This window comes from Anguilla rostrata, chromosome 2, assembly GCF_018555375.3.
Source record: "Anguilla rostrata isolate EN2019 chromosome 2, ASM1855537v3, whole genome shotgun sequence".
Classification (NCBI taxonomy): Eukaryota; Metazoa; Chordata; class Actinopteri; order Anguilliformes; family Anguillidae; genus Anguilla; species Anguilla rostrata.
Genome location: NC_057934.1, coordinates 14,039,116 through 14,052,969, shown reverse-complemented (window position 1 = coordinate 14,052,969; position 13,854 = coordinate 14,039,116). Strand labels below are relative to the sequence as shown.

Sequence of the window (13,854 nt, the reverse complement as noted above, 5' to 3'; positions counted from 1 at the left end):
GGTTCACCACTTCCTGGTGCTGGCCTCCCACCACAAGCGTTTCAACATGGACTTTGGCAGCACCACAGCTTTTCTGCCTGCCCTGACAGGGAAGAACAACAAGTTCCATTGGTCCACAGAGTTCTAGCAGTCCATCACCCGCCTATGCACTGCCCTGACCACAGCACAGCACAGCACAGTGTTTGCTCTGGTGGACCCAGCAAAGCCCTTCATCTTGCATGCAGACGCGAGGGACAGGCCTTGGCGCGGACCTTTTGCAGCTGACGAAGGGGTGTGAAAAGGGGTGCACTATGGTCCTATGGTCAAGCTAGGAAACAATGCATCACTTAAATTATTTAACAGGAAAGCATATATTTCTCACATGTAATAATAATAATAATAATAATAATAATAATAATAATAATAATAATAATAATAATAATAATAAAGCGGCCAAGTAAATTATTCGAATGTCGATGTGTTTTGTTAATTGAAAATAATAATTTTCGTACCAATCCACGAGTACAGCATGTGGATCGGTCGCCCCTCGGTTTCTTTTTTTTTTGTGTAAATATTTAACGTTCCTAATCGGTATTGTCAATCAATGTATTTATCTTTAAAAAATAACCTTCTTGCCAGGAACGCTTTTTCGCAGACACATGCTTCGGCAACCGGAACTATTTTGCTGTTGCGCTGACCTTTTACCCCAGGAGACCAAACGGTTTTTTTCCCCCTTTGTGTTTATGAGGTGGCTAGCTAAAACCCAAGGAAACATAGCCAGTGCTAGCTACTTCAACAAAAATCGTGTATTTCTATTTTAGACAGCAGGAGATATTGTTGTACGCAGGCCATACTGGATTTTTGAGTCTTTACCAGCTAGCTATATGGAAAAATCCTGGATTTCAGCGGATAACTGTGGTCGTGTCGTTAGTGATGCTGAGAGCTGCCTTGGAGTGTAAACACTGAATTACTAGAAGGTAACGTTAACGTAAATGACTGCATTTGTACACATATTAGATTAATAACGGGCTAATTTGCAAACCGTAAGGATTTTGATATCTAGCTAATGTTGGGTGTGTAGTTTTATTCGCCGATCTAAATGGCTATTTTACAGTGAGCTTTTCTACCACTACTACCTTGAATATCTGTCGATGATGGTTAGCTAACAGTTGGCAACACTCGTCGCAAGCAAAGTGCCACTCGGCACTCCACGGCTATATTGAAAGCAACGTAATAAGGCGATGTAGACGATAATCTCGATAGTTAAAACTCAGGTTAATGACTTGCCAGGCATTTTACTAACTTGGATATGAACTTGTTAGGTGGCTAACTGTCGAGGTGTCCCACTCAAACCTGCTGATTGTTCCGTTGCTAGCAGAAGAAATATCGAGCAACTTTAGTTACCTAAATTGTTTTAATGAGTTTTAAACTACCTATTTCTTGTACTGTTTATTATACCGCCAGGTGACAAATTGTATATTTCGCTGACGTTATTTTGAAACTGCAAGCTTGCATTGCTATTTTAACAACGTATAGAATAATAAATCAATTTCTGTTGAAAAGCGTGCTTATAATGTGAATCATAAGGATAAGACTGTGGTTTCGCTAGTCTAATGTTATAAATCCGATTCACTCTTTTCAGATCAAACTAACTAACGCCACGTAGCCTACAGTTGCGGAGTGTGTGGTTCTGAACAGGTAGCAGGCCATGGGATAGATCTAAAAGTTAGCGTGGCCTCATATTTCGGAAGTTAAAAAAAAAAAATATATATATATATATATATATTGCATGAAAGCATAACCAGAAAGTTAACATATTTCACTTGCAAAGCGATGTCGTTATTTATAGTACTACAAAAACAACAAATTACGTTGAGAGTTGCTGACACTTGATCTGGAAAATGTCGAAGAAAACGACCTTGTTAAATGCATTGAAAGAATGTGCTTGCCACAAACATATTTTGTCATGCGATATTAATTTATAATATTTTTAGCTATTATTTTCAGCTTTATTTTTAGTTTGAATTTCCAACGGCCATGTGACTGTTTAGCTGGAATTGCCCTGATGCTGTATTTGTCGGTAGGTGTGGCACCAGATAGGAAACGGAAAGAGAGCGTGCCTTGATAGAAAAATGGGGGAGAAAAAGCCGGAACCGCTGGATTTCGTGAAGGATTTCCAGGAGTATTTGACGCAGCAAACGCACCACGTCAACATGATCTCAGGTTCTGTGGGTGGCGATAAAGACCCAGAAGTGCTCCAAGGAGGTGAGACATGTGAGCAACACTATGGCTTCTTCTGTAAAACTTACATTCATGCAAAAGTAGGGATTATGAATGTGTATGCATTTAAAAATGACTATAACGCATGCTGTAGGTGTTTGAGTTTCACCTAAGTTTGAAAAATGTTATCCCTTTCCAGTATATTTGGCTGATATAAAGTTGTATGATCATTGTATTCCTCAACAATAAAGTGTAATTTTTTGTTATTATAAATAAGAAGTGCATTTGTGTTAGTTTCACATTTATTTTCAACCAGCCTGCTTTATGTTTATTCATGCAAGAGTTCTTCTGAATGTAATTGTGTCAATGGCTTTTGGCACCTATGAAAGATTGAATAAATTACCACCATTAGAAATAATAATACTAATCAGGTAATTACACACATGACATCTGGAGACAGAACAGTGCTGTACAAGTTACTTAGGAGTTACTTGAATTGTGGTGTCTTGTTTTAAAATAACCCACAATTGCCCCTATATGAGCCATTCAATCTGGCAGTTGTTAGAAATGTATATATCTCCAAGATCCTACACTAAAATTGAAGTAATATAGAAAATAAATAAATTAATTAGACAGTGAACTGTCCTTGTGAGGACAAATCTCAGTGTGGTTGGAATGATTTTAGGTGTTGAAACTTGCCGTGTCAGAAACTGTCATCTTCAGCATCACATATGAGTGGCGTTATGTTCCAGGTCTGCAGTCAAATCCTGTGGGAGTGCAGTCAGAGGATGGATATGAAGGTGATAGTGCCAGTGTAGAGTACAGACCTATGTTCTATTTACCGGCAGCCGGTACAGAGAACGACCAGAATGGGCTGGACCACCCATCCGTGGAGGTGTCCCTGGACGACGGCTCAGGGATGCTGGTGGACGGCTTCGAGAGGACGTACGACGGAAAGCTCAAGTGCCGGTACTGTAACTACGCCAGCAAGGGCACAGCACGGCTTATTGAACACATCCGAATCCACACAGGTAACAGGGTACAGGCTCGGCTTTCAGTACCAGTACAGTGTAATTCTGACAGTGGCAAATCCCTCTGCGGACGCAGTCCTTTTTGTCGTGTGCTGTTGTGAATGACGTCACTTTGATAACCTGAGCTAGCATCGGCGCGCCGCCCCTAACGCTCTCCCTTCTCTCCCGGCCGGCTGAAAAAACAGGAGAGAAGCCCCACAGGTGTCACCTGTGCCCCTTCGCCTCGGCGTACGAGCGCCACCTGGAGGCCCACATGCGCTCGCACACGGGCGAGAAGCCCTACAAGTGTGAGCTGTGCTCCTTCCGCTGCAGCGACCGCAGCAACCTGTCGCACCACCGGCGGCGCCGCCACAAGCTGCTGCCCATGAAGGGCGCGCGCTCCTCGCTCTCCAACAAGAAGATGCTGAGCGTCCTGCAGAAGAAGTCGGGCTCGCTGGGCTACGGGCGGCGGCTCCTCATCAACTTCAGCCCGCCCTCCATGGTGGTGCAGAAGCCCGACTACCTGAGCGACTTCTCCCACGAGCTGCCCCACCTGCACCCGGAGGCCTACGAGAGCATGGCCAAGCCCCGGGACGCCCACGAGGCGCTGGCCGACAACCCGCTCAACCAGCTGTCCACCCTGGCGGGGCAGCTGGCCAGCCTCCCCCCCGAGGCCCAGGCCCCCGCCTCCCCCGACGGGATGTCCTGCCGGGACGAGAAGCCCTTCCTGGTCCAGCCGCCGGGCGTCGGCGGCCCCGCGTCGGCGGCGTCCGGGGGCGGGGCCCGGGCCTCCACGCCCACCACGCCGGAGCCCCGCCCCCCGGGGCACAGGAACTACAGCCCCGCGGCGGGGCCCAGCAGCGAGCACAGCGGGCGCACCAGCACGCCCAGCGTCAGCAACAGCCAGCCCAGCACCCCCGCGCCCGCCCCGCCCTCGCACGACCCCCAGCTGCTGAACAGCTGCCAGCACTGCGACACCTACTTCGCCGACAACATCCTCTACACCATCCACATGGGCTGCCACGGCTACGAGAACCCCTTCCAGTGCAATATCTGCGGCTGCAAGTGCAGAAACAAGTACGACTTCGCCTGCCACTTTGCTCGGGGGCAGCATAAACAGTGATTGCACCGAGTCAGAGAGGAACCGAGTAACCGCTGCGTTTTTGTTTTGTTTTAGTTTTTTAAAAGAAAAGAAGCTTAACTTATTGTTTTTAACTTTTTTTTAAATTGGGAGATTTGGTTCTATTCAGGGTTTAGTGCGGGAAGTGAAACAAAACATTTCCTCATTTTTTTATATCTTAGAGAAACAGACTATTTCTTCAGAAAAACAGCCTCAGCCTGTTGTGGTTTTAAATCCGGGAAGCTATTTGTTGATGAGGAAGTCGGGTGAAAGAATAGGGAAACTTAACATTATCCTCGGCCCTATCCGGTAACCTTCAGCCACGGGTATGTATCGTCTAAAATGACTGTGTTGAGGGAATAGCGTTACTAAGCACAGTGTGTACTTTAAACAGTCCCACGCTCCCGCTGGTAATGACTACGATTGTTGTTCCTGACATCCAATCGAAAGAAACCATTACAGAATAACCGACTGTTAAAGTGGCTCTCGTGACACGAACGTTTGTCTCCAGTCTTTAAGATGTAGCCTGACTGAGTAGCACAAAGCACAGTACCTATACCGGAGTGGCCCGTGACCTCACTGCCTCACTGGCGTGAGCACACCCAATCACGAGAGTGCATTTCTAATCACCTGTTGCATTATGGAAGCGAACATCACATAGGAATTTACAGTAACACATTTTACATATACTCACTAAGAAGCTGTTTAACAATGTTGAGACTGATCTTGTTAACCCCATTCGGGATACATATGTTATGACTGACAGCAAGAGATTTGTGGGGATCAGTTTCACAGTTGGAGATTAAGTCTAGTCCTAGGCTAAATTCAATTTTAAATGGAGATTCTTTGTACAAAACTCAAATTAATTCCAGGACTAAGTTTAATCTGTGCCTGTGAAACTGGGCCTCAGAGTTAGGCCTAAATGTTACTTTCATAGGCAATTTCATAAGTTGTTTTGCATGAACGTGGTGGTCAAGTACACATTTGACAAGAATCACCAGATTTATCTGGTTTTAGCACAACAAACACGAAACACTCATTCATCTTTCTGGACAATGGAGTTTTCATGTCCAGAGATGGATACATTTAATTATGGAGAATTAAATCCCTGAATTAAATTCAATTGTTCATGGACACATTTCTACAGGAATGTCTCAAATCAAGTCTCAAATCAGTTTTTTTATTTTTTATTTCTTATTTTTTACAAGTGAATGTATGCTGAAGCTAGGTGATTAGACATGAAAATAGTTGGAATTGTGCATTAACTGTTTGACCACGTTAAAGCAAAGAAACTAGTTCCCCTCCCCCACCATGTGGGGTCATGTCAGCCTGAACCAACCTCTCGGTAAGCGATAAACATTCCCTGAACATCCATCAGCGTTTCCCATGTCGCAAAGATATAATTGGATATCTTTATTGACGTATATTTAACATATGTCAGTCAAGGTGAAAGACTTAGTTTTCCCTCTGTAGGACCATGCGACTGGCTAAAGCTAGCTCTGTATTAGCTAACAAATGTACACTCCCTGAAAATGCATTGACTTATTCCTGAGTAAAAAATACTATCATATTTGGAATTTTACTAAATATTTTGAAAAGAGTCTAGTCTTGGGAGTGTTCATCTTCAAGGTTACATATAAATGACTCCAGTTTCTGCTGCACAAGGTTGGAGAACTGACTAAGGTGCCAATAATATTGCCTTTTTGAAGTTGCTTGGTAGCACTTTAGTGTTTTGTTCTGCAGTACATTTCATAATAAAACTCCCTTCATTTTGGACTTTTTTAAAGATGATTCCATTATCACGTGTCCCATATTAACAATCACAGGATGTATGGTGTGAGCCAAGTAATTCAACATTTTAAAGCTAGCCAAGGAACATAACACAAAACTAAGCCTTTAAGAACTTGAATTACTCTCATCATTTCAAGGCCAAAGTATTCTAAACCTTTTAAAAGTATTTTTTTAAATAGCATATTTTAATAGCATTGTAGCACCTCTATGGAATCACAGTAGTGTTCTTTACAATCAGCAGTTTAACAATTGTGCATATGTTTGAGTATTTATAATGAGTTGCACATTTTAACAAGTATGTTTGTTATCAGTTCTTATACTGGTTTGTACCAATAATTCACATATGTAATGTTTTATTTCTGGAGAAAAACGAAAGATTGGACTATGTTATACTTTGTAGAGATGTGGTGATATCAGGTACCGTGTACACTAATTAATACAGTCAGCTTTTTTATTTTATTTGAAATATACAGCCCTCTAAAGCTATTCATGTTAGGGTCTGGTGTGTGTACATATTACCAAATTTTTTTTTTGGTGGTACGTTTATGATAAGAGGATTTTACTGAAGCAGATGTGTGAACATATCTGTGAACCTTCAGTGACCTAATACAAGCTGAAATTAGGGTAGATTTAAAATTTTGTATTTAATATCCCCAAACATCAGTTTAGCTGTTGGTTACTGGATAACCACACTTTTTTTTATTTAAAAAAAGCGATAACTGTCAGTATTTTTCAGTTGTTGTTCAAAACATTTTTTATTTTTATTTACCAGTTATATGTCTAGTTATATGTTTATGGGAATAAACTTTTTGTAAAGGTGTTTACTCATTATTATATTATCAGACAGATTCAAGACATAATAATCTTTTGTTTGTAACAAAATGACCTGCTAAGGAGACTTTGTAGTTGGTGCAGATATTCCTTAAATCTTAAGTACCATATTTTTAAAATCATCTTGCTATTTAATGGTGCAATATGCAAGTTTTCACCCTAGTGGCAACAAATGATAATTACATCAACGTTCAAATGTAAACAAAAATGCAATGGGAGAGACTATGGGAAAACACACACCGAAAATGCGGATATTATTTGGTGATACCCCATGCTGGTCCTGTTGCAGAGTGAGTGATCCATGCTTGGCAACCTGACAGGCTGTGTAGCTGCCTTCCTGAAGTAGCAAGGAACATTAGCAGGATTTATAAAACAGCAATATCAGCTGCTTTGCAATTCAGTGATGAGATGTTGAATGTTTTCCATCTAGGTAACAAGTTAGCCTTTACGTTTTATCTGTCAAAAGTCATGTTTTTACCTGATTGAATTACCTATTATACATCAGTTACTGTCTTTTGTGTAATGCCACTTGAGATGTAAATTGTTTAGTTTGAAACAGATTATGCAAACTAGAATGCTAGCAGAATATTACATACATTAGCAAAACAGCCAATACAATCCTATAATAGTTTATCGATTTCAATAATACAAGTGATCAACTGATTGATAGCCACGGAAACTACCTGTCTTCATGACAAAGCAATTATTGCATTTACGTAAGAATAGTAATGTTAGAGAAACACCCACAGGGGGAAAAAAAAAAAAAAAAAAAACTAAATAAAAAATATTTGCCTAATGCCATACATGTACTTTTCTGTTTATCATTTTGATCAATAGCTAATTAGTTACCACCTTTTGATATCCAACATTATTCATTTGTAAATGAAGTTTCTGAGACTGATGTTGGCTTTTAAAGTTGGGTTTGCAGCTAAATTTATGAACTAAATTAGGTAGCTAACATGGATGTCTAACTAGATTGGTTGCTGCCATACACTGTCTGTGATTGTGATTGTACTTCTGAACATTTGGACCAGCAAGATTTTGTGGGTTTCTATCACAACCCAAAAGTAGTCACTTGTAGTGATATAATTTTGTTTACAAACAACGATACCACCCAAACAGAGCCATTTAAAAATTCTAATTTAGAAGACTCAAAGAAGACCTAAGGTGCTTCTCCCACCAAATCTCATTCTGTTAGCTGCAAATTTATCATGGTCATTTAGTGGTAAATTATTGAAAAAAGTAGCCTTCTGCACCTTTAAAAGCATTTTCTTTTCCCAAATGCAAGTTATCAACGGTCAAATTATGATCAGAGCAAACTCCAAAAGAAATTTGTGTGTTAAGTGTTTTCTTGCCTTAAATATTTTTGAAGAGCAGTGTATTGAGATAAAAGCCTAAAGATTTTATCCTTCTATTCATGACTGTTGGTCCATTATCCTGGCCACAGTTGAGTATTTGATTCTGGATTGTGGGGTTTGTCCCTGCATCAAGAGCTAGCTCTTTAGCTGGGTGTTCCACTTCAAGAGTGGCCTGAAGTGCTTGGTTTTTCCTGAGTGGATATCCAAGGTTTTTTTTGGATTTATCTGTTGTTCTAGACTTCTGTTCAGGTCGTTTGTGCTTTCTGGTTATTATATATCCTTGCCAGTCTGCTTTTCTTGCAAGATTAATCCCTGAAGAATTTGTTTTGTGTTGATTGTCCATGAGCATGTTTCTGTTTTTTTATGCTCTGGAAAGAGAAAAAACAATAAGGTCAGTGTTTGTTGCTCTTTATGTTACTGGAAGTCTGAGAACTGTACTTATACTGAGTTAACAACTTCAATATTTCGCTCCCTCTCGAACAAGACAACAGAACATTTGTTTTTCTTGGAAAAATCAAGTGTAGATTCATATTAGCACAGTCTTGCAAGAAAGGTGTACTGATTAGGATTCAGCATAACCTGAAAAATATATTTGGGGAAATCTGACTTGAGCCAGCTAGTCAACTAGCCAAATGCACACAAACCAAAACTTCAAATATTTTTTACAGAAAAAGCTAAATAACCCTCCAATTCTAATTGAATTCAAGGTAAATCATAAAATAACTCTAGTTCTTAACAGTGATACCTTACGCCCAGTGTTTACACAGTGATGTGTGAACATCCATACCTTCTGATAGCTACTGTAAAGCTGATAGCCTTTAAATAACTTGCACATCATGATATATAAGATTTAAGGAAATCTGTTTTAATAGGATTAATCATACATCATTTGATACTCTAAATGCTGTACTTTGTAAAAGGAAACCTGTTCGATGTTGCAACTATGAAGGATGCAGTGATAGAATGATTGCAATTTATGTATATTTATTTAGTTTTACGGCTGTTTCACCAGTTTGAATGTTGTAAACACACCTTTACAAAAGGGCCTTTATTATTTAATAGCAAATTCAGCAAAGGCAGCCTTTGTGCTTTATTACCAGTACTAAGACTGAGATTATTCTTATTCCTTGCCTTGAGTCTAAGTAAATACAATGTAAATAAACAGACTTTTATTACTTGGTGAAAAAAAAAAGAAGAAAGAAAAGTTGTCATCACCATGTTTTCAGGTTTTCCTAAGTGTTCTGATTTTAGAATTTTGTCTAACCAGCGTGTGCTGATTCAGTTTGAAGTAGAACATCATAGTGGCTGTTAACTTTTAACAAATGGATGGAACACAGATATGTGCATTGCATTCAAGAGAGCATAGAGATTTGTTTATTTGTAACGTGCAGATGTGTACTTTCATCAAGAGACTTTTATTTTGCCTGGAAGTGAAGTGTCACTTTTGAGACTGTACTGTCATGAGTAAACCTTTGCTAGTGTTTTGATATGTAGAATGTTGTGTGTGTATGCGTAACACGATTTTGAAATGTAGCTGCTGTTCCCACTGCAAAAACACACAAAAAAAAAATCTGGCAAAGAGGAAAACGGGTAGCTTTTGTGGTTTGCTCTGGGAACAACACTCGCTGCAAATCATGCTGTGCTAAATATATTGTACATGTAAAAACACAACTTGTGTTCGAGTAACCTGAACTAATGTCTTTTAAAAACAGAGCTCTGCGTTTTGTACATCCCAAGTAAACAACTTTCTAACTGATCTGTTTTCCGTTTGCTGTTTTAAACGCAACATACACAACCATTTATTACATGATATAGGAAGACAGCTCTTACACAGTGCACATTCAAGATTGATTGAAACCATAAAATAAAATAGCATGACAGAAAAATCCACTTTATGAAATTACAAGTGTATTTTAATATAATGTAATACAAAAATACTCTGATTTCTGAGGGAGTCGGGGATATGAGACATACTATTCAAACAACTTCATAGGTGTTTCACAGGTTCTGTGGAATATTTTCTCATTATGTAATTTTTCTCCTGGTCAAATACAGAAACTGCTCTGCTCACCACCAGCTCTACATTTATGGTCTCCCCAGGGCAGATGGGATAGCCTTGGAGAACCTGTTTTCGTAGGTCTTCCAGGAATTTTGTCTTCAGCTGGTTTAGCTCGGCAGCTAGACTCTTCATGTTACTTGCAGTCCATTTACATTCTGCGAATGGGAAGATGTAGAATTTTACAGTCAGCTGAATGTGGTGCATTAACAAATCACCATTTTTAAACCTTGAAATTAATAACTACTCAAAATTACGTGTGGTATATACAGTATATATTCTATAATGTGGGTTTAAACATTCCAACCCCCTGAAATGCTTGTAGAAATATGTGTACAATCACTGCACAGAACGACTCAATTTACTGTACAATGACATCTTATGGCAGCAGCTTATATAATTAAGAAGTTCCTGACACCCTGCCAGCTTTATAATGGCAGGTATCAAAGCATTTGGGGGTTTTCGTCTAAAGTAAGAAATTATACTTACAAGCAACTCCAAAGCAGCTTGTTCAGTTATGCCTTATTAGGACAACAATTATGGCCATGTAACTTTGCTCAACACATCTGGCACAACCATAACTTCTGAAAACACAATGTCACTGTAAAATCTGCTTTGGAGTTACCTGAAATGTATTTATCTTCTTTACACCACAAACTCCCAAATGCCCCGATATCCAACACTGTAGAGCTGCCAGGTTGTCTGAGGCTTTGGTATCTAAAACATCCTGCATTGCACACAAAAACTTTCTGGGCTATACATACACAAAACATACACTAAAACTGAAATAAAAATAATAAAAACCTCTCTCTTAAAGCAGTTTATTTCATCTGCTTTTAAACAGATTGAATAGTTTATCCAATTTACCACTCTACTACTCCAATTAGTTAAAAATGAGTATACTGAGAGGTGAACATCCTAAATTATATGGCAATTTAATAATTTCAATTAGGTGGCTTTGCAAGAGATGGAGTCAAGGCAGAGCACTATAATATCAATTTTGTTTCAGTAAAGGCCATGATTCACTACTTCATACCGCTCCTGCTTTGAAAGGTTCAAAGCTGATTTGAACCTTTTGATCAATTCCTGCAAAAAAAAACCAGTGGATGCAGGGTGCCTCCAGAGCCATGGTTATAAAATGAGTACTCTATGAATCAATTCATCTCTCCTATGATTTTCACCTCTCTCCCTTTTCTGTCATAATGTTCATTCATGACACACTTTGCTGGGAACAAATCATGGGCCCTTCTTTTGCTCTGGTTTGGTGGTCTGGGCCCGACTTGGCCCCGGGACTAGAGTGAGGCTTACCTTTGGCATCCCTCATGGCCTGGGAGACGAGGCGCCGACAGGCCTGGTCAGCCTGGTGCACGATACTGGAGGCACAGCTCTGCCGGTCGGCCTCCTGTAGCACAGAGAACAGGCTCTATTGTGTTTAACTGTGCTTTGAGTGACAACACAGGCTGATTAAGACATTAGAAGGGCAGAAGCTAAAAAGAAAACCAACTTGCCATTTTATAACTTTATAACTTCACAATGTACAAATGAATACCTTTAAAATTTCTATATTAGTGAAATGGAATGCTTTGGTTTCTTCAAGACAGACTAGAATACTAACATGGTGAAACCATGTTAGTATTTTAGTCTGTCTTTCCATTTCAATGTAGAATAACTGTTAGGGAACTGGGAGTTTGACTCTCACTGTAACTTTGAGTTAGGTACTCATCCTGAAATTGCTTTAGCTGTATAAATTGATTACATGTAAAACTAAACTGTGTAAGTCACTCTGGACAAAAGCATATCCTAAAATGTTAATGTTATAATTAACGTATGTAGGTCAATAACTGATAGTCGCACATCCATATTTTTTTAACAAATATGTATATGTGCAAGTTTAATTAAAGACATAAAATGTTATGCCTTTTGTTCAGTGTTGTCCTGGATTGGCGTTAATGGATTCTCCAATGCAGCACCAAGCAACTGAATCAGCAGCTCTCTGATTAGGGAAGAAACACATATTCAGTACATGACATAAAGCCTGGTCATATTACAACAATAAACAATTAAAACAACAAATTACAACAACTAAAACATACTAGAGATACCACATGTTTAGCAGTTGCCTTCACCGATTACATTCAAAGCAATTAGTATTGGATTACAATTTTAATTTGTCATTGTTGAATGACGCATACATGTCCTGTTGTGAAAAGTCGATTGTACTGGTCAGTGTGAGACTCTTCTGCTCCCAGGTGTTTTTGAGGGGGTTTGGAGGCTCAATGCGCTTTGCCATCTCCACTATGACTTCATCAGGCAGGGGGCAGCCCCTCATGCGGTTTCTGGTAAGGCAGACGTTCAGAGGACACCGGAGATAAATCTGGCAGAAGCCTAGAGAGTCTGCATCAAAGGACGAACGAGAGGAAAAGGCTCTTGTTGAAGCTACCCACATTTCAGAAACACTCACAAATATGAACATTTTGGCTCTGTGTTATAATCAGGCGACTAACTCTAGTACTTCCCCGAATTTGTAGCTAAACATACCTAAATTAATGTAATTATAAAACATGTTTATATGCACTTTATATAATATAAACGACGTACGCTTTTTAGCCAGCTGGTACACTTCGTATCTCATGCTGGGATAGTAGAAGTTATCATCAAGCAGAACGAAGAGTGGCTCGGATTTTATATGCGACATTTGACGGAGTGAGTCATCTGACGCTTTAAGCACTTGCTGGTCCTGTGCAACCCGTTCAAATCTCGCCCAGGCTTCACCTCTATTCGCACATACGGGCGCATTCTGACTCTGCAGGAAGGCGTCCAGACACTGCAGCACTTCTTGTCGGTATGACTTCCAGCTAGATTGCTAAGGGATGCACAGTAAACATGAACAAAATGGGGACAGTGCAATACGAGTTCAGTGATAACAAGCTCACACAATGTCAACAGGCAGAAATAAACGCAGTATCTCCTAAGATTTGTGTAAATGACTGTAGGCCTACATTTCCAAAAGAACCCGTCTTAAACGACTTGAGAGGATGACAGAGCCGTTAAGTTATTACCGTGTCCATTAACGCGTCATTCTCTTTTCGCAACTCGTACGCCTCCTCCGGAATTATTTCATCATAGGACAAAATAAATATCCTCCATCCCTTCTTTCGAGTGTAGCTAGGGAGAGTCCGAACCAATGTTGACTTTCCTGCAGCTGGTAGTCCACACAATACACACAAGCAGATCCCAGAACGATCTATTTCTCCAGAAACTGTATCCATCAGCAAAATTTAATCGTTTTAATACAACTGCTTTGTGGTATCATGGGTTATGTTATAGTATATGTTTCTGTTATGTGTTAAATAGTGCAAGGTCGGAGGTTGCTCGGTAACCAGACATGCACTGTACTCCCAGCTTCCGGGTTGTGAAGTAAACAGGAAGTCTCAGAAACATTGGACAAATATGATTGGCCAGGTCAAGGACAAGGAGGGGCTTATGTTT

The 13,854-nt window shown here is 39.9% G+C and overlaps 2 protein-coding genes across 6 annotated transcripts; one reads left to right on the top strand and one right to left on the bottom strand.

Annotated features, from left to right (window-relative positions):
* Positions 1 to 554: 554 nt before the first annotated feature.
* On the top strand, positions 555 to 10,065 carry LOC135247342 (zinc finger protein Pegasus-like). 4 transcript variants are annotated; one of them, XM_064320674.1, is made up of 4 exons: positions 555 to 956; positions 2,064 to 2,253; positions 2,952 to 3,230; positions 3,416 to 10,065. In XM_064320674.1, exons 2-4 carry the CDS (start codon positions 2,112 to 2,114, stop codon positions 4,330 to 4,332), a joined length of 1,338 nt encoding a protein of 445 aa, XP_064176744.1. In that variant the 5' UTR covers positions 555 to 956; positions 2,064 to 2,111; the 3' UTR covers positions 4,333 to 10,065. The 4 variants fall into 4 exon arrangements, with proteins under 4 accessions (XP_064176744.1, XP_064176745.1, XP_064176746.1 ...); XM_064320675.1 differs by having other exon boundaries at positions 557 to 956; positions 2,064 to 2,244; XM_064320676.1 differs by having other exon boundaries at positions 612 to 956; positions 3,048 to 3,230.
* A 119-nt stretch (positions 10,066 to 10,184) lies between these two features.
* LOC135247343 (L-seryl-tRNA(Sec) kinase-like) lies at positions 10,185 to 13,792 on the bottom strand. Of its 2 annotated transcripts, none has more exons than XM_064320680.1 (6): positions 13,425 to 13,792; positions 13,138 to 13,228; positions 12,558 to 12,759; positions 12,283 to 12,358; positions 11,674 to 11,767; positions 10,185 to 10,523 (listed from the first exon to the last, which is right to left on the bottom strand). In XM_064320680.1, the coding sequence occupies exons 1-6, from the start codon at positions 13,632 to 13,634 to the stop codon at positions 10,297 to 10,299; spliced, it is 900 nt and encodes a 299-aa protein (XP_064176750.1). In that variant the 5' UTR covers positions 13,635 to 13,792; the 3' UTR covers positions 10,185 to 10,296. The 2 variants fall into 2 exon arrangements, with proteins under 2 accessions (XP_064176750.1, XP_064176749.1); XM_064320679.1 differs by having other exon boundaries at positions 12,964 to 13,228; positions 13,425 to 13,791.
* Between the last annotated feature and the right edge of the window lie 62 nt (positions 13,793 to 13,854).